At 37.4% G+C, this 21075-nt stretch overlaps 1 protein-coding gene across 1 annotated transcript in view; it reads left to right on the forward strand.

The window, feature by feature from the left end:
* Nucleotides 1–21075, forward strand: part of ZPLD1 (zona pellucida like domain containing 1) — a 74845-nt gene that overhangs the window by 16347 nt on the left and 37423 nt on the right. Inside the window, exon 2 of the mRNA XM_036930803.2 lies at nt 12710–12823. Within this exon, the coding sequence (XP_036786698.2) occupies nt 12718–12823 (106 nt within the window). The 5' untranslated portion in view covers nt 12710–12717. The remainder of the gene's footprint in view (nt 1–12709; nt 12824–21075) is intronic.

Consider the following 21075-nt stretch of genomic DNA (forward strand, 5'->3'; position numbering starts at 1 on the left):
TTCTTTATAGTGTCTTTAGTTTAGGTATTAGAGTAATGCTGGCCTCATAGAATGAGTTTGCAAATATTCTCTCCTCTTCTACATTTTGGAATACTTTAAGAAGGATGGGCATTAGCTCATCTTTAAATTTGAAGAATTCTACCAATAATTCAACAGTGAAAACATCTGGTGCTGTGATTTTGTTTATTGCAAGTTTTTCAATAACCAATTCAGTTTCATTGCTGGTAGTTGGTCTGTTCAGATTTTTTGTTTCTTCCTGGGTCAAGCTTGAAAGGTTGTACTTTTCTATGAATTTGTCTATTTCTTCCAGGTTGTCCAATTTATTGGCATATTTTTTTTCATAAAATTCTCTAATAATTGTATTTCTGTGGTATCTGTTGTGACTATTACTTCTTATTTTCTGATTTTGTTTATTTGTGTACTCTTTTTTTCTTGATAAGTGTGTCTAGGGGTTTGTCTGTTTTGTTTACTTTCTCAAAGAACCAGCTCGGTTTTGTTGATTTTTTTCAATTGTTTTATTAATCTCTATTTTATTTATTTCTGCTTTGATCTTTATTATGTCCCTTTTCTGCTAACTTTGGGTTTCTTTTGTTATTAATTTCTAGTTTCTTTAATTGTGAATTTAGACTGTTTATTTGGGATTGCTCTTGTTTCTTGAGGTAGGCCTATATTGCTATCTACTTCCCTCCTAGAAACTCTTTTATGGTGTCCCACTAATTTTGGACTGTTGCATTTTTATTTTCATTTGTCTCCGTGTATTGAGTGATTTTTGTTTTGATTTGTTCATTGATCCATTGATTATTTAGAAGCATGTTGTTTAGATTCCATGTGTTTGTGAGCTTTTGCTTTCTTTGTGTAATTTATTCCTAGTTTCATACCATTGCGGTCTGAGAAGATGCTTGATACAGTTTCAAACTTTGTGAATTTATTGAGGCTCTTTTTGTGGTCTAGTATGTGATCTGTTCTGGAGAGCGTTCCATGTACACTTGAGAAAAATATATATCCTTCTGCTTTTTGACTGAATGTTTTGTAGATATCTGTTAAGTCCATCTGATCTAATGTGTTGTTCAGTGCTTCTGTTTCCTTATTTATTTTCTGTCTTGTTGATTTATCTGTTGATGTAAGTGGTGTGTTAAAGTTCCCTAATATGAATGAATTACAATCTATTTCCCCCTCTAATTCTGTTAGTATCTGTTGTGCATATTTAGATGCTCTTGCGTGGGTGTATAGATATTTATATGGTTATATCCCCTTGTTGGACTGAGCCCTTTATCATTATGTAATTACTTTTTGTCTCTTGTTATTTTCTTTGTTTTGAAGTCTATTTTGTCTGATATAAATATTGCTACTCCTGCATTTTTATCCCTATTATTTGCATGAAGTATCTTTTCCATCCCTTCACTTTCGGTCTGTTTATGTCTTTGGGTCTGGAATGAGTTTTCTGTAGGCAGTCTCCATATAAATGAATCCTGTTTTTTTATCCATTCTGCCACTGTATTTCTTTTGATTTGTGCATTCAGTCCATTTACATTTAAGGTAATTATTGATAGGTATGTACTTATTGCCATTTTATTAACTGATTTCTGATTGTTTTGGTAGTTTCTCTCTGTTTTTTATTCCTCTCTTATACTCTTCCCTGTTATTTGATGGCTTTCTTTAATGTTGTAGTTGGATTTCTCTTTTTAAATTTTTTTGGTATCTATTACAAGGCTTTGGGTTCATGGACAGTTTCCTAACTATATAAAAATCTATATTAAGTTGGTGATTGCTCTATTTCAAACAATCAAAAAAATACTTTTTTTATTCTTCTTCCTCCTCCACACTTTATGTATTAGATGTCATAATCTACATTTTTTGTGTGTATCCCTTGACTAATTTTGTGTATAGTATGTTTTACTACATTTGTTATGTTTTGTGTGAATTTCATATTTCTTGGTAAATAATTGGTCTATTACCTTTATTGTGGGTTTTCACTGTTGAAAGCTTAGGTTTAAGGACATTTCCATCTACAGAAGTATTTATTTCCAGAAATTCTTTTCTCTCACTGTTCCTCAGCTTCATTGTTTTCCTATTCTCTAATTTCTAGCTCATTGATTGTCTCCTCTACTTGCAGCAGTCTATTATTCATTCCCTCTATTGTATTTCATTTTGTTTACTATATTCTTCAGCTCTGAATGGTTCTTTTTCAAATCCTCCATCTCTGAAGTTCTCTCTGAGATTATCAGTTCTTTTCTGCAGGTCAGTGAGAGTATTTATGACTGTTTAGTTTGAAATCTTTATCAAGGAGATTGGTGATCTCCATTTCATTTAGCCCTCTTTCTGAAGTCTTTTTCTCTAATTTTATTTCCAACATATTCCTCTGTATTCACATTTTGTCAGGGTTTCTGTTTCTTTCTTTGTAGTAGGTGGGTCTGCTATGCCTCCTGGTCTAGACAGTAACGGTTTTATGGAGAAGGCATTCAGTGTGCCCAGATGCTCAAGACTCTTTACTCTCCTGTGCCTGGTTCTTCTTGCAGTGGAGCCCCCAGTGCTGTTGTTGGGTCATGGGCAGGCTCACCTTTCTGTCTGTCTGCCAGCAGCGGTCTATCTCAGTTCTCTGCAGACAGTAGTTTGCCTCAGCCAGCCCTTTGTAAGCAGGGCAGCAGTGCTACTGCTAGGATCATAGTGGGCAGGGCTGCCCTCTGCCTGCCCTGTAGCGATGGTGCACTGCTAGACTAATGGGGTGGGTGGGGTGGTTGTGGGGTTCTGGAAAAGTAGCATGGTGGTGAGTAACACAGTGGCCAGGTGTGGGAACAGGTAGCAATGGGGCACTAGGGCATTTTGTCGCGTGGCATTAGCAGCAGAGGGGTGCACAGCACTGGGCTGGGCCACCCACGAGGAGGAAGGAATTCTTGGAGCTGGATCCCACAGCCACCTTCCAGGTTGGGTTGAGATAGGGCTGAGAAAGGTGGGAAAGCCTCCCTCTGACTGCCAGGCAGCAATGTCTGTTGTGGATGAACTGAGCAGGCAGGTGTTCAGGGAAGTGCCTCAGGGCTGAGCTGACAGTGAGCACAGTGGAGTGCTTGGGGTTCCCACAAATGCCCAACCTACTGGGCAGAGGGAGGGCTGGGGAAGTGTCTCTTACCTTCCTTTCCTCCTTTGGAGAGAGCTCTGTCCAACCCACACCCTTCTGGCACTCTTCCCACTGCTGATCTGTTTTGGGTCTCAGCAGGACCAGCAGAACACACCTGTCCTCCACAAGCTGCTGGAGTCTCAGCTTCCCAGAGTGCTCCATCTGTCCCTGGTGACCAGGCTCACTAACCACCAAAATCCCATTCAATGTGGACTTGTGTTCCCGCAGCATATCTCCAGGGCCAGGTGTGCAGAGTTCCTGAGTGCCTATCCCCTCTGTACTCCATTCGTCTTCCTCCCTCTTGTGGGTTGGGGTTGAGGAAGTGCTTGGGTACTGCTCTGTCATGGCTGTGCCATGTTACTCCTCTCTGTGTGGTTTTCTCTTCTTTACTAAGTGTAGGGGGTCTGTTCTGGAGTCTTCAGGTCTTTTTCAGGTTTAGTTTTTGTTGTATTTGCTGTATGTGGGAGGAGGTTTATGCCTTGCCTTACTACTCCACCATCTTTTTTCCTCAAATTGGTAAATAATAGTTAATGGATAATAATATTTAATAACTATTAATATTTAATAATATTTAATGTTATTAAATATTGTTTATTATTTCTGTTGTCCCAGCCTTTGAGAAAAATGAGAATACCACCTGTTCTCATAGTCTCTATTATTATTGATTGATTGATAAAAGCTATTAAATAATATTTATCAATAATCATTAAATAAGTTATTAAAGTGTATGTAAATAAAATAAATTATAGTAATTATTGTATATGTTCACTGTTTTAATAAAAGTCTTATTTTCTTGGCATTGGTGAGGATATTTAGTCCATTTACCATCTTGTGGCCCTAATCAGCATTAGTGGAGAATTCTCATCTGTTTGGTCCTTGGTTGTATCACCACAGCCCTTACTGGGTCCACTATGGCTAGTGTAACTTACGAGCTCTTTTTTCAAACTGGTGGAAACAGTGGTTTATCCTGTCTGCTACCAGCAACTTAGATATCCTCCACTGCACGTATTCTCCAGATACCCCATGGCTTTGGGCTTTATGGAAGTTTTTAAAGGTTTCTCCACCCTTTACTTTTCATTCATAGCATTTACCGAATATATTTTGTAAATACATATTATGTATGCAAGTATTAGTTTAATGATTCTCTCTCTAGTTCACAGCTGGAAGACTGCATGGGAACTTGCCTCAAGCTTTCTCTGTCTAGATCTGCCCCATCACCATTCCACTCAGTTCTGACTCCCGGATGTTGTCATGGGCATTCTGACACATGCTTCCTACTAGATTTCAGACAAAAAGTCGGCATATGTGGGGACTTTGATTCTGAATGGAATGGGGAGGGGACAGGCATTCAGGAACTCTGCTTCTGGATTGCGTGTGTCTGCTTGGATATTTTTATCTAAAGTGGGGAGCAGAAAGAAAACCCTACATCAGAATGAAGCACTGTCTAGCTTTTCCCTGTCCTCTTCAAGCTCTTGCACGTGGGGCAGAACATCTCACTTATGACATAGCCTATCTCACATCTTCGCTATGGGTTTCAGTACAAATTCTATGCTTTGTCCTCCAAGCCTGGCTCTTAAAGCACAGATATTTGAAAGCCAAAATGTCCTTTGTCACTAGCAGTGAGGAACCATGGATTTTCATGGCTGTTTTCTCTACTTAGAGTTTAAAATAAGGGCATCTGGAAGTCACAATTAGGCAATATTTTCCATTTTAAATAAATTATTTTCTCATCTGTCTCAAAGTCAGGGGCAACAGAAATGATCAGGAGGAAACTCATTCAAAATATCATTCAGTTACTCATGAATCCCACATAAAGGTGGGCAAGTTATAAGGAATTTCAGGGGTAATTTTGACTGTGAGGTAGCTGTAGTTCCCAGCTGCTGAATAAGATGCTATCCCTCTGAATGTGTTAAAAACATTCTACTGTCAGTGCAGATCATATTTATATAAGACTGTGAGATGACCAACAGAGACTTGCTCTTGCAATTTAAAACAAGATTGCTATACAGTCTCTTACTATGTGTCTCATCTTTTACAATATTAAGTTTCTGTACAGAAAAACATGGTTGCAATGCATTTGGCCCTAGTCCACTGATATCTTGGCTCCTTCTCCATTACAGTAAGTACCTCCTCTAAATTTTTTTCCATCTCCATATGTGGTACTACCCTTAACTTAGTTAATCGAGACAGAAAGTGGAGAGCCATCCCTGGTTCCTCTCACTCACTCTGCACCTAGAATTCAACACCAAGTCCTGTTAGTTCCTGTTCAAAATAGTATTTTAAACTTGTTTATTTCACTCCTGATTTTACAATCCTAGTCTTCAATTCAGAGGCTTTCAAGGGCTTTCCATTTAGTTTAAAATAGCACTCCAGGGTCTCCTTTCCTGTACCTTCAGACTTATCTCCTGGCCCTTTCTTCCTTGCTTGGTATTATGGATCTTCTTTCAAATTTCACAAAATATTAACTGATTTTACAATTTGAGACCTTCAGTAAGCTTTACCTGGAATGCTCTTTTCTGACTAACTCAAATTAATCCTTTCATTCTTATCGACTACGGCATGTTTTGGAAAGAATTTTTTTTTTGACACCTACCATCTAAATTAGGATCTGCAGTTGATAAGGATTCTAACAGGCCACAGCGCACAAGTTGCAACACTGAAAATGTAATTAGTTACCACTAAATGATGTTCTAAGGACTTGTCACTGGATGGCAGCCTTCAACAGGGTAGGGACACGTTTGTTTTGTTGATCACTGTATCCCTTGCATATAAAAAAAGTTGCCGCACATCAAAAAAATTAGGTTCTATAGTTACACTTTCTTGAAGCACCCTTTACTTTTCATTCATAGCATTTACCAAATATATTTTGTAAATATCTGTTATGTATGCAATTATTAGTTTAATGATTCTCTTTCTAGTTCACAGACTCCATGAGGGTAAGGACCATGTTTATTTTGCTTGCCACTGTACCTGCAGTGCCTCGAGTCTGACACTTAGTAACTGCTCAGTAAAAATGTGTGGGATGAATAAATTAATAATTTAATTAATTAGAGGAAAATAGGCATTTAAGATAGTTAAATTATAATTTTATTATTAATTTATTATTGTACTTCATGAAAAGAGGAAGTCTATACACCAGTATATCTTTAAAGCTTCCTCAGAAGAATGACATGTACACGTTATCTTGAAAATGAGCCTGGCGAATTAAGAAAAAGCTTTTAGAGTGACTTAGTTCAATCTGTCAATAACCCCAAAACTAAGGTGTTAGAATAAATGCTCTAAACTAAACACTGTAGATCATTTAAATGCTCTAGGTTACTTGAGAAAATCTCCAACAGAAAGACAAATGAGAAAGGCAAGCAAAGGAAAATAAATGAACACTCACTTTGTGTCAGAGAAAACTGGAGTGGGTTTTTTCTGAGGAACAGCCCTTAGCATTCATATTTCCTATGGTGCATATCAGCATCTTTGGAGTCATAAAATTTCTGAGCATCTTCTTGATAGGTAAATGTATTTCCTTATTTCTTTTGTGTGAGGCATGTTTCTGAAAGTACACAGTGTATTTTATTTGTTGGATAGCAAGACAAGGGAACTGTACCTTAAAGAATGTGTATGTACATGATGGTTATTTCTGATGAAAGTTTTATATTTTCATTTTCCTTTTAATATATACATTGTCTCTAATGTCCTAGTGCAACATAGAAATAAGGAATATAGAGCTTCAGTCTAGACACCCCTTCAGAAAATATGTTTCCTCTTTAAATAGTCATGGTTTCCAGCACTTTAAAACTGGTGATTTTGGAGAGTGAGCTAAAGTGTCCTTTTACAAGAGGCAAGACTGTGTAACACCATGAGACTGAACTGAGCGGGACAGTTGCTGCCTGTACAACCTCGTTGTCTCTTTGTCCCTAGGTCCTGTTGGTTGGTTCAAAGGGCTTTATTCCTTTACCTTAAACTTTGATCTCTGTTAAAATACACACACACACACACACACACACACACACACACACACACACACAGACACTCCTCTGTTTTCCACTCTTTAAAATATTATCAGTCATTTAAAGGTGATGAACCATTTCTGATTTTTTCCTGAAGAGCAGGCTTGGTGGTGGGCAGGGTGGGGGGTTGATACAGAAGCCCCAGGAATAAGGTTATGCCCCAGGTAAATCCAGGAAGTCTGTGCAGAGTAGCTGGTCAGTAAATGCAGAGGAGGGTTGAGGAGGGAAGACTGGGGCAATAACTGATGCCAAGGAGCTCATTTCATATTTTTGTGAATCTATATAATAGAACAATTTTTAAAAAGCTGTACTTTAGTGAAAAAAATGAATAAATCTTCAAATGATGATTAAACATTTGAAGATATGGTGTTTGGTTGGAATTTTCTATTTTTCCTCCCAACTAGAAGAGTATCATATAGACAGCCTATATGAAGGCAATAAAATTAAGGAAGTATGAAACTTTGATAAATTGTTGAGCCTATTTGTTTCTACTCTCAAGAGTAGATAAAGGCACTTTTGAACATATTCACTTTTTCTCAGGTCACAGGTGTGTTACTTAATAAATTACTTTTCTTAGGCACTAAGGGACCCCTTTATTCATTAGAAAAGGTTAATATAGCTGTTCAAAGTGTTCAAGTTATTCCCAGAGAATAAATAATTTATGCACTAAAGGTCTGTTTTATTTGGGAAATACCTAAGTAGCAAAAAAAAAAAAAAGAAAATTACAAAGTAAAAACAGGTAGATCTTCAGTTCATAACTGAAGCAGTTTTTCCCCCCCAAGCTTCATTTATATATATTGGTTATTATAGCCCTCCCTGACCACCCTGTTTAAAATTTCAGTACTCTCCCACCCCCCCCCAGAACTCCTGATCAATTCTTTTTGCTCTGTTTTTCTCCATAGTACTTATCGCAAATATACTCAGTCTTTTACTTATAGATATTGTTTTCTTCTGACTTCCTTCACTAGAATGTGAGCTCTATGCACATAAACATTTTTCTAATTGCGGTACCTCAGCTCCCCTGGATGCTACAAGGCACATGAAAGCATTTGATAAATGAAAGCAGGAATAAATCCATATTGATCAAATTTACCAAGTAATTGCCTTTTTTCCATTTGGCTTAGTGTTTAAGGATTGTTTTCTGGAAGGCAGTGCCACATTATAGCTGAGGGTGGTTTCTGGGGTCATTGTGCATTGAATCTTGATTCTAACACCAGTCATCTGTTTCACCTTGAGCAAGTTACTTTACATTTCTGTGCCTCAGTTTTCTCATCCCCAGAATAAGGAGAATAAACTACCTTTCTCATGATTAGAAATTATATATGTAGTGCTTAAAAAAAAGCTGGTACACAGTCAGCTCTGAAAACTCACTGTACTATCATTAAATCAATTTGTGAAAAGAGTAATATCCTTATGCATTCACTGCTAAAGTGAAATGGTCGTGAATGACAATTATGTAGATACTGAAAATATTTTGCCTGATTTATCTGAATCATTTAGTTCAAAGCACATTTTAAGCACACATTATTAATATAATTTACTTTCTGAAAATTAGTAGGATATTCATTTTATTTGTTTGACAAACTCCAATTAAGTCTAACAGAGTAGTGTAATAATTCCAAAGGTCAAACTTGGTTTTGAATTCTGCTGTGCCATTTACTAGGTCTGTGACCCTGGGCAAGTCGATTAAAAACCTCAGGCTTCAGTTTCTGCATTTGTAACATGGGAAAAATTAAATCTATGTTAATAGTTGAATATTAAACATAGCTCAGTGCCTGGCACACAACAGATCTCAATAAAAAGGTCAAAAAAAGATGATCAAATATACAAGATTAAAGAACAGTGTTGGTTGCAGAACTATATCAATTTAAATAAAACTGAGTGAGAATTTTGAGAGTGAAATTATATTTGTCTAACTCAAGTTCAATCTTAAGCAAATAAATTAGAAATTCTTAATTGTGGAAGAAATTATAATTTAGAAAAGAAAATTTAATAAAAGTATTGACATACTTGACAGCAAGTCACTTAGATATGACTTCCTTTATATGGCTAAGTATAAAATACAGAGCCTATTAGTATCAGCTTAGGAGATGTGGTAGTCTGTCTAAATTCAACACTTCTGAATTCCTTAAATTCAGTCCTCCTCTCTTCCCCATATCCCTATTAACTTAAATTCATGAAAATACTAAGTTAAACATGTACAAAACCTTGTGCATACCTATCTTTAAGGTCATTACTGTTTGAGACTTTGTTATTGGTGTTTTATAATGATGGCTGTGGTAGGCAGTCTCGTATGTCATTGCTAGCACCAAGGTAGGGCTATTGGTTGCTGACTTAGTTATGGTGGAGAAGATGAGAAATACCTCTTAAGAGTTTTCTGGAGCCACAACAGGACAGCAAGCACCTCAGGTCATTCCAGAGTGGACCACAGAAATCCCCAAGCTTGCTTCTGTGAGTTGATGCTCAGGTTTTCTATGTACAGGGGAAATAATTGAGATAGGATTGAGGATGGGAAGTTTGCAAGTTAACAGTTCACCATTTTGTTTTAATTTGCAGGTGGGATAAAAAGGGCCCCCTAAAGTCTGGCCCCCTAAAGCACTGCCAGTGACATAGGGATCAAATTGTAGATACTACCTGTGTGAGAGATGTGGCTGTCCTTTAGAAGTCCCCTACGTAATATCCCTTAATATTAAAACAGACCAGTACAAATGACATTATAAATGTAATAATGCAATTAAACTAATCAGGGCTGTTATTAGACAATTTTGTGTTGAGGAATTTAGTTCCAGAACATGCGGCTCAGCCAAAGGAACACAGGCTGTCTCCCTGCCACCATCTCTCCCCATCATTCTCTCTCTCCCCCGGATGCCCTTGCACAGGGCATAATGTGCACATCAATGGGCCGTAGCCCTGACACTAATATTTCAGGGCATTCTGTACATCCAGACTATTCTATGTTCTTTATGCACTTATAAAGTCTTACGAGCATCATCTTGATTTTCAAATGGCAAATCTAGCAAATGGCTGTGGGGATTTGAATCCATATTTGCTAATATCAAAATCAATGTATTTTCTGTTAAAGCAAGCTGCCTTCTACCTGTACCTTCTTTTCATCAAAAAATATTTATTAAGGGTTTTAATCTCCATGACAACTCTGTAGGTCCTGTTCAGAGTATAAAGGAGAGAGACATACAGTGCTTGGACAATCTCAGATCTAACCTCAAGTTGTAAAGCTAAGACTTTACTACCACTATTAGTAGGCTGTTTAATATAGCTTGAGTTTCTTATCCATTGCTGGTCAACCTAGATGTGTCCAGTTTAGTCCATAGCAAGAATTCTGTTTTCACAATGAGGGCCTTTTTAAAAGATAATTTTGTCTCTCATAATGCTTGTGTTATAAATACATCTATTAAGCAAATTGCAGTCACTACCTAAGAATTTGCTTACCCATTTTCAGATGACAAGATCTATTAAAGGGTACACAATTTAAAAAACTAAAGAAAACAACTGATGGTAAATAGCAACCAAAATAACACTGAATTTAACAGATAATATTAGGATTGTGCAGCAAACTGTTATGAGGAAGACCTGGAGTTGAATTCTAGTTTCTCCACTTGATTTTCATGTGACATCACTTAAGCTTTTTGAGACTTAATTTTTTCTCTCTGTACAGGGAACAATAATTACATTCTCATTCAATTATTATAAGGAACATGAAGGAGACACTGTAGGTGAATGATCTGGCACCCCGTGCCCTCTTTGTGCACAGCGTCCACTCAATAAGTATTTTCTCCTGTGAGAGAATTTGAAAGCTAGAAAGTATTTTAGAATAAAAATAGCTCACCAATTTCTGTTGGTGACTGTGAATCTCTGGGGTGGGAGACATCTCTAGATGGAGGACAACAATGTGGGTCTAGAATCACCATTGCTTTTTGGGAATTAATGGGACTCATCAAGGGAAGGGAGTGGCAAGGCATATCATAGGGGTGTGTGTACTGGGATACTGCTCAGAAACAGGGGGCTCTCTTTCCTGGCGGTCTTCCGAAGACCGCTAGACAAGGCTGGGTTAGTCTATTTGAAGTGTCTTGAGGAGCTAGACAGTGCAGGCAAAGGTGTGGCAGAGAGGCCCCTGGGTCTGGATCAGCCCTTTATATGAGCTTTTTGCATCTGGACCATCCTGGGGATTAGAAGTAACCAGATGTGTGGCTGTTCTCCCAAAAGTCATTGGGTTTGTGTCTGTGTGACATGTTATAATGATGAGGGAAGTTAGCTCCTGTTGAGTTCACATTTTTTCAGTCTATTTTTTAGAGAAAACCCAAGCCTTCCTTTCCCACATCCTCACCAAAGTAACTTTGTTTACCATAAACTTGTTACACTAAAATGATGATTCAAAATCAAGATGTATTTCCTTCCTTTTGCTGAAGACTTGATTAATCATTTAAGGGCAGATCTTTAAGGAGAGCTAAAACACCAGTTCTGCTCCCCCATCAAAACCCCAAGCTTTTAAAATGCACTAAATTATTTGAGTCAACTATTTACAATTTTATTTTCTTTTTGCTTTTTATGCACAGACCAAAACCACCAACACCAAAAGATTTTTTTTTTCCATGTAAAAAGTATGCTCTGAGAATAAGTTGGGTATTTCTGGAAAATATTTTAACTTTCTCAGGCCAATGAAAGGGCATTTGGGGAAAAAATTACCAGACTGGTGTTTAAGTATCAGAGTCAATTTATATTTATTTGTTCAACACACATTGACAACTTAAAAATTTCTCCTTCCATAACTTCTACTAAAAATTCAAGGTTTTCATATGTCTGAGCATCTGTGTTACCCACAGAAGAGCAGTCCCTGGGAGAACCAGATGTCAGTCCATAGATAGTATTTTACTGTTCTCCCTTTTGCTTTATCTCTGTGTTTCCTGAGAAAATGATACACAACCATTGATTTCTGAGAAGTAACAGTAGTCTGGAATTACTTTTTAAGGGGGAATTTTTCCTGAAATTATTTAGTCATTAAGAATATTGAGAAATCGTCATGTATATAAATGTCAAATTACTGTGTGGTACACTGAAACTCGTGTAATATTGTGAGTCAGCTTTACTTCAATTAAAAGAAAGAGTATTGAGAATTCTCTGAGAATTAAGCATTGAGTGTTAAATCCCTCTGATTTTATGTATATAGTTATTTTAAAGTGTAGGTTTGTCTCCAAATTGGTCAGTCTGCCTGGCTATTCTGTTCTAATCTGACAAATACTTGGTTTGAGTCCTTCCTATTTATAATACTTTTTCTTTTGCAAACTTTGTATCTTAGCTCTTCCATTATGAAAGCCTGGGTTTGTCACACTGAGCAAACAGAAGCCAAAGAATGAAAGTAATTTTGAAATATTGTAACCAAAATATCATGATGAGTCCCATTAATTCCCAGTAGGCAGATATTTTGCTGATAATTATTTCTGATCATCGTTAGGCCTTTGACGACTTTGCATGCGTGGAAGTGTACTGCCTGCCTATCCCATAGTGAGTTGAGAGCAGCCTCAGCCTTTCCAGCAAGAGTGAAGGCTGGTGATGTCTTCACTGATGAGTAACTCTTTTCTAGGTTTTGCAATGGAACGGATATGGCTGCTGTTGCTCCTGACAATTAGAGTGCTTCTGGGGTCTGCTCAGTTCAATGGCTACAACTGTGATGCTAACCTCCACAGTAGATTTCCTGGTACGTTGAATCTAATCTTTTCTCTAATTGTATCTGGAAAGACTTATTATGTTTGAATAATAAAGCATTTAAGTACATACGGAAAAGGAGGTGATATCCCTAAGTGGATATTAACAAATGGCAAATGACAAAACACATTTTTCTGGAGTTGTAATTTATATCCACATTAACATACAAAGTATCCATCGTAGTTAATATTATTATAATGGCTGCTCACAGATGTGAAAAATATTGTCCAGTTAATTTCATTCAAAATTTGCCTAATTGATGCCTTTTTGTTCCTCCTAAGTTAATTCGTACTTTCAAAACTTCCTTTATATGCTAATAGATTTACTTAAGAAAATGTGAAATATTATGCATTCCTCACAATATATTATTTTAATGAAATGTTGGTCATCACCCAAGTGCACAGGCCAGCTTCAGATATCATCTCACAGAAGTGCATCAACACTGTGACAGATAGGAGGTTTGGCCAAATTGATGGCCATGTCCCACAGGTTCCTAAAATGTGCACTCAGTGAGTAGTAAATCAACATTTCATTTAAGTATTTGTCATTTTTATATCAGCTAAATTTATAGAGCTGCTGTTGTTCAATTTTGACAAAGAAAGATTAGACCATCTGAAATCACTTTTCCAAGACTTCCATGAAAACTGAAATACTTTCATGTTTTACATTCTCCAAATCTGCCTGCACCGCTATGTTCAGAGCATGCGAGAGCAACAGCACACGTGCAGGGAGGAGTCAGCAGGTGGTTATGTAGTTGATGTGAGATTTCTAGTTTACTTGAGGAGAAGTAATCTGGCTTGCTCCAGAATAAAGACCAAAGTGTATAGGAATGTCTTCATGAGCCCGGACACAGTGTGCAAGCACTTGGTAGGTTAAATAAAATGTGGAGGTCAGGTTGGAAGGTAAACCTAGAAAGGTATTCTAAGGCCAAGTTGTTTTTGGTTTTGAGTAGCACAAAGTTTTTAAACAATTTTTTATGGAAAATTTCAAAGATAGAGAAGCAGATATTACTAGAAAAAGCACTTATATTGATCATCCAACATCATCAATTATCAACACAAAAATGTTCTGTCTCTCTTACCACTCTCATTTCTGGAATAGTTAAATAAATTCATTATTCATACTTCAGAATGTATAACTAATAGAAAAAGAACTTAAAACAATCATTACACTTCATGTGTACATCTAGTAAACTTAACAGTGATTCCTAAATAGATCATCTGATATTTAGCCAACTTGCCTACACAGCATTCACATGGTGCATTTGTTGATATATGTCCATTTTAATTTATAACAGTTCCTCCCTGTCCGTTTTGTTCTTTTAATGCTATTTATCTCTTCAAGTAACTTGCTCATTTGTTTTATAGAATTCTGCCTCTCTGGATCTGGTTGCCTGTGGCTCTGACGTGTCATTTCACACATCTCCTTTTTCTCTGTACATCCTATAAGCTCACCAGAGCTGGGTGTTTGAGTAAATTCGGGTGCAATTGTTTTGGCAAGAAGGCTCTGTGCATTTTTTGTGTGATTAAAGCACTTTGCCTTTATTTTGTAGGCAATGAAGAGCATGAGCCTGTCTAAACATAATCTTTTTAAGGGCTTGATGTGATCACATTTTGTTTCAGAAAGCAGACACTGGGGGAGGTGTAAAAAGAGAGAATCAGTTAGAAGAGACTAGGGCAGACAGAAATATGATGGCAGGGGCAAAGGGGTCGGCAGAAAGAGGCAGCCATTGAGATGTTTTTGTGGGGGACTTAGCAGACCCTGAGGACCAATTTGATGTGGGAGGTGAGCGAGAAGATGGCGATGACATTTTGGAGGATGTTTTTGAACTTGGGTAACTGGGTGTTGATACTGTTAGCTGACACCGAAAGTATAAGGCACATGCATATTTGAGAAAGGAAGTTTGGGTTTGGAAATAAGGAGTTTGAGAGGCTTCTAGAACTTGAGTGGCAGCCTCTATCCAGTGGTAGGACATACAGACCTGCGTCTGAGGAGAGAGGTTGAAATCAAAGAGGGCCATGTGGGAGTGGAACCCCCGTGTGGTGACTATGTAATGAATGGGGAGAGGAAAATGGAAAGTGTGAAAATAGTCTACCATAACTTTGGTGGGGAAGGAAAGAGAGGAGTATCCTGAGCCAATGATTTAAATGAGAAAAGATAATTTTTGGATTAGAGCACTAGTGACAAATGATTATTCCTGAATAAAGGGAAAGCCTTCAGAGCCTGAGAATACTAAAAAAATTGATGTAATGAAGAAAGACAATATGGATAAGATCAAAGATACAGATGGAGCAGGTGACCTTGGAGAAGTGGTAGCTCTTTCTTTGATTTAGGAGAGAAAGAGAAGAGAGAACACACAGGCAGAGAAGTTGAGAGGTGCTAATTATGATCATCTCCTCCATGAAGTGGAAGGCAGAGGACCTCAGGAGATGGAGGGGACGGAGGGCTGGCTGGGGCCTGGGAAGGGTGTCAAGGCTCACCCTTGCATGGATGACAAGGCCAACAAGCTCAGCAGAGAGAATCTAGCTAATGTTGTAGTTATATACTTACACATGAGCCAGAAAGTGACTAGGACAGCAGAAGGAAGTACTTTTCATAAGGTAAATTTAAAAAATTATGTGACAACATCCATTTACAATGACACCCACTGACCACCTGCATCAAAATCATCTGGGATGGTTGTTAAAGGTGTTTTACCCCCAAAGTGTTTACTCCCCTGCTTTATTCCCAAAGGGTAGTATCTGAATCTCTGAATGTGGCACTGGGAATCTGTATATTAACCCTGAAGATGAGTCTAATATATATTTTTGGTTAAGAACAACTAGCATTGTATATTCTATTATTTTCTTGAGTTCATTATTCCAATTGAAAGCACAGTTATGTGTTGGAGAAATATAATTAAAAATGGTATTTTCACCCACTCCAGAAATCCTCTCAGAAAGATAATAGAGGTGAAAACACTTTTATCATTGAACCAGAATACCATGCTCATCATAAGCATTTTATCATTGAACCATTCAACCAGAATACCATGATCATCATAAGCAATCTACTAAGGGGTTGCAAAGACAGAAAGAATTCTCACTTTTACACGGCCAAGCAGATGCAACCCATTACATAAATTATCAAGAGGAACAATAACAAGTCCCCAAATAAGAGGACTGACAGTGCCATTTGTAACAGAGTTCATCCTTAATTTCCCTGCTAATTGGGTGACCATTTCTGTTACCTTATTGGCTTTATCCAGAGGAAAAATGAACTCCCATGTTTATGAAAGGAACTACTTTTACTGTTTGGAGTAAGGCTCCCACTGATGTTAGGCTCCCACTTTCCCACAGAAACTGTGAGATAGGAGAACTAACCTCCTTGATGTTTACATTTCCATGTGATGGTTCCCAGGTGCTCGAGAAAGATTCCTGGGTTATAAAACAAACAAAAGGCCCATCTAGTTTTCAAAAAGATTTACATACATTTTAAGGAAAGGAATAAGTACTTACAGGTTTTGGGGGAGGAGGCATCTTTTCTCCTTATTATCAACAGGGAGAATTAAGCCTCTTTTTTTTTTATGTTTTCCCTTCCTCTTGTTAGCACTTTTAGTACGGTCTGGCTTAAACAACAAATATCTAAACTTTCCAAATGTACCCCCACTACACACACACATTGTTGTTATTTAAAAAATCTAAAATCCAGATAAATCAGAATTTCCAGGATAGGCTTTAAGTTTATATGGGTATTATTTTCAAGTAAGCTCATTTTTGCAGGTTGTTTGCAAAAGTGGAACAGAGTGAGCAAAGAAAGCCTAAAGGGTAATTGCTCACTGCCCTCTTGACTTGCAGCTTCTTTTCCACATCAGGGTCACCCTAGATGTCATCAGGAGCTCCACAAGCTGCTCAGACATTAAGCAACAGGATAGAATCAGAATGAGCCTGGCAAAGGAGAGGAGCTATCTAAATGCAAAGTAAAGTTCATAATGATGAGAGTAATCATCTCGCCCTATCTGACCTTTGCTGTTTCATGACATCACAACTACTTCTTTAATTTCCATGGCATTTATCCTTGGGCCAAGGGAACCGCCATGGTCTAATTCATTTTAAATTTAAAGGGATGCCATTTAATTTTAAAGGAAATTAACTCTTGGCTACCCACCACAATACAGGGAACAGACTCAGAGCCCACTGATTTTATGGTAGTGCTCTTCTCAGAATAAAATTCAAACCACAGTTGACTTTTAGAGAGCCAAGGGGTCATTTGGTGGGAGTGTAATATATAAATAGATGCATTTGGCCTTTGTGACTGATTGATACCTTTTAGAATTAGCCCCTACCATGAAGATGGTAGCATATAATGGTTGGACTAAACTTGCAGGCCTCCAGAGAAGTCTTTAATGAAAAAATCACATTCAAGGAGAGATTAGGCTTATGGCACCAGAGACTTTGTGTCCTGACACTGTTTTATGGTGAACTAACCTATCATGAGATGCTGAATGGAAGTCAGTGTGGCATAACTTGTCATTTTGTATTTTATTTAAAATAACACTAATAAGGAAGAAGATGATAGGTTCCATCTATTGAGTGCTAGGCACATTACATAATTCTCTCTTTTACTCCTTACAACAAACCTACAAAATCTTTTGAAATAATTTTACTATGGAGAAATTGAGGATTAGCATTTGTCTAATGTTGCCAGGCCAACAACTGACAGAGATATAAAACTAGAACTCTTTCCATCAAACCATGAAGCCTTAAAGTGAACTTCGGCTAAACTTAAAAGGTGACGTATAAATTGAAAATCACAGTGGAAATTGCCAAATTAGAGAATCTGAAAAATTATGTGGCTAGGAAATTTGTTTAGCTTTTTCAGTACCTGTTTGACTAAGAAAATCTTCTTTCTGGTAACACCAATTAATATTTCAATGAACACCAGTGTTCCATGAAAGTAAAATCGAGTGTTACCAATTTAATAGATAGAATTTTTAGGTGGGTCAAACAAAATGATCTAATGTTAACCACTGCATTGTTCTTTACTCAAAAATAAACTAAGCTTAGGTAACAGAGTAATTATCCCAGGGAATATGTTCTGATTTTCTGTGTAGAGAAGAAAGGCTGATTCTCCCGCCTTCCTATGTCATAGTAATGTTTTGGTCTCCAAGTTGTCAGGAGGATGCCTGCTTCCAGCTTTGCACCCGTGTCTGCGTTTATGACTGGATGAGGCAGAAGAACTGATCTGGGCAGTGATTGCTGATCACAACCTGATTAATCTACAATAATAAAATGCAGCGGAGAGAAGAGCAATTAGTTAGCAAGTTCAGTGACTGAATAATTTGGAGTCCATACCCTTCTATATCTTAATAAAGATGTTCTTCATTGCATGAATGTTTCACTTCTGCTTGTCTGAGTGAAACCCGTTTGCTTTTGTCTGCCTGAAAAAAGATGACCCATCTCTCCTGGTTCCAAAGAATGTGGAGCAGCACTTGTGAATGTGAGTCTGCAAAGCTTGCCTCAGACTACATATGAATTTCCTGTGGCAACTGGAAACAACAGCTTGCATTTGCTAACGAGAAACAGATGTGAAAAACTGAGGTGGCAAGAAACCTGTTCAGTGTAGAGGGGAAACTTGAATTCCTAATTCATTTTAAATTCTTCATCAGCTGCTGAGTCATGTAGAGGAAATATCAATACCCTTTTAGGACTTCTTGCTTATTTAGAACCAAAACCTCAATATTGTATCAAAACTTGCTAAGAGGAAAAGAAACTAAAAAATGAGTTAAAACAATGAATAGAGCATCTGTTCTCTGAACAATTCTAAATGTAGTGCCAAATATTATTCCTCTCATTTTACAGATACAGAAATGGAAATGACATATAAATGACTCTTATAATCTGCTAAAATGATATAAATTAGTTTTGGAGTATCCACAGAATTTGAGGAAGGTGGGATTTCTATGGCACTACAAAGCAGCGCACTCATCAGCATGCAGGAAATCTCCTGTTGTATTGATAGGTTTGGGCTCATACTGTCAGTTTGAAGCCAGTGCTACTTTTAAGCCCACGGTTAGAGCGGCAGTCATATTCTCACCAACACCTGCATCTGAACTGCACAGAGCCTCCACTTGCTCGTGACTCACTCTCCTACCCCATACCCCACCCTGTCTTCTCCAATTGTTTCAGAGAATGCGCAGAGCATGGTTGGCATTCGGGGTAGACAGTCTTGCTACTCCAGTTGTTAAACTGCTATGGCTTTTGGAATGGGGTAAAGGTGGGGATAGGAGAAGACTGAGCCTATTCCCTACTTCATTTCACACATTGGCACCTCAGTAGTAAAGTAGACTTATTTGGGTTCCATCTCACAAAGTTTTTTATGAGCCCACTTTCACTGAGATTCAAAACCTGTTAGTTCCTCAGGTAAGAAAGGGAGTCAGAAGCACATCTATCCTTCATGATTCTTGTCCCTTGCCCCCCCTCCCTCTTTCTCTCCCCGTCCCTTTTCATCCAACCTTTTCCCTTTTATAAGCATATAAATCACACAAATAGATATTTGATGACAGTGCTTAATGGCACCAGTTGGGACCACCTAAGGTCAGCTTCTGCCCAGTCAAAATACGTGGTTGTTAGTAAGCAGCTCAACTGGCTGAGACTTGCAATGCTGACATCACCTGCGAGGTTGTGAGAAATACACAAATCAGCACCAACTCCAGATCTACTGAATCACAGTCTGCATTTTAATAAGGTTTTCTGGTAATACATGAACAGCAAAGTATAAGAAGCTCAGGTTAAAGCATGGTATTTATGATATCTTGCTAGCTTTGTGATGTTACAGACACACCGTGTTTATGCCGCCCCCTGGTGGCTGTCATGAACTTGCTTGCTATTAATGACAAGGATCAGCAAATCTATCATTAAGGGGAGATTATTTTTAAAATTTAATAATGAGGCAAGATTATTAGTCACCAAGACTAATGAATTTTAAAAAAAGAGCTGGAAAAATACCTTAAAGAGCTGGAAAAAAATCCCTTGATTTCATATTATTTAATGGATTTAATTTTCTCAATTGGAAGTCAGAAAATAGCTGACATTAAGGATTTTGATGTTCATCTAAAACTGAAAATGAATTGTCGCAAGCAACAGGCAAGGATACAGATTGAAAGTATGAGTTCTGTATCAATAGTCAAGATGAACCCCTATTAATTGGGCACATATTTCCTTTGTGATTATTGGAATTGATATTAAAAAGTTAGAAATCATGGACATTTTTTTGTGAAATAACTGAATTAAGTGTATTTTAATAAATTTTGCTGAGTATTTGTTAGGCACTCTGGAAAAACTCAGAGCTTTCAGTGAGTTCATAATCTAGTAAAAGCAAATATCCACCCCCAGATTTAATGTAAGCAATATGGTAGACTCACAAAGTAATCTGGGATAGAGCACAAGAAAATGATTATACTCCATTAGGAAAATGAAGGGAAGTCTTATTAAAGGACAACTTTGATATTATTTTTCTGTTCTTAGCCTATTTCTCTTCTTACTTGAATGTTCTCATAGATATTTCATCTATTTTTATTGCTTATTATTGATATGTCAAGTACTTGGTGATTCTCAAATGTATATTTTTTACTTTTCTTTATGCTCCAATTATTAGACTCATAATTTTAACTACCTACCATGCTTTTCTGCTCTGCTTGCATATCACATATGTACTTCAGCCTCTCAGAAACTGAGTTCATCATCTTTTCCCTTCCTGTATCCCTTATCTCAGAGAATAGTCTACTCAGAGGTAAAGCTAGGAATGATCAGTTTGACGTCCCTTTTTCTTCATGCCATCATCTAATCAATTTTTTATAAAATTTAGTTGGTTGGAGCTATTTCATTTCTTCCCAACAATCCCTTCCAAACAACTCTCCCCTACCACGATGTGGTTGTATGCAATAGTATACAAATCTCTATCAGATCATCACCAGGCTGCATTGTAATTGTCTGATTCTCCTATCTCCTGTCATCAACCTTGAGCATCTTGAAGTAAAGGAGTCTTATTAATGTCTTTATCTTCAGAGTCAAACACAGACTGACACATAGTATGTGTTCAATAAATGCTTTTCTTGAATACTATGTTGATGTGAAACAGCATGTAGTTTAGATCTTGAAAATAGCCTTTAGATTGTATAAAACTGTTTATACTGATTTTGTGTTTTTAACCCCTATGCACACACTCTTTTCCTTATTTTTTTTTTAACATAATACATTGGTCCCC

The sequence above is a fragment of the Manis pentadactyla genome, chromosome 1, assembly GCF_030020395.1.
Source record: "Manis pentadactyla isolate mManPen7 chromosome 1, mManPen7.hap1, whole genome shotgun sequence".
NCBI classification, from domain to species: Eukaryota; Metazoa; Chordata; class Mammalia; order Pholidota; family Manidae; genus Manis; species Manis pentadactyla.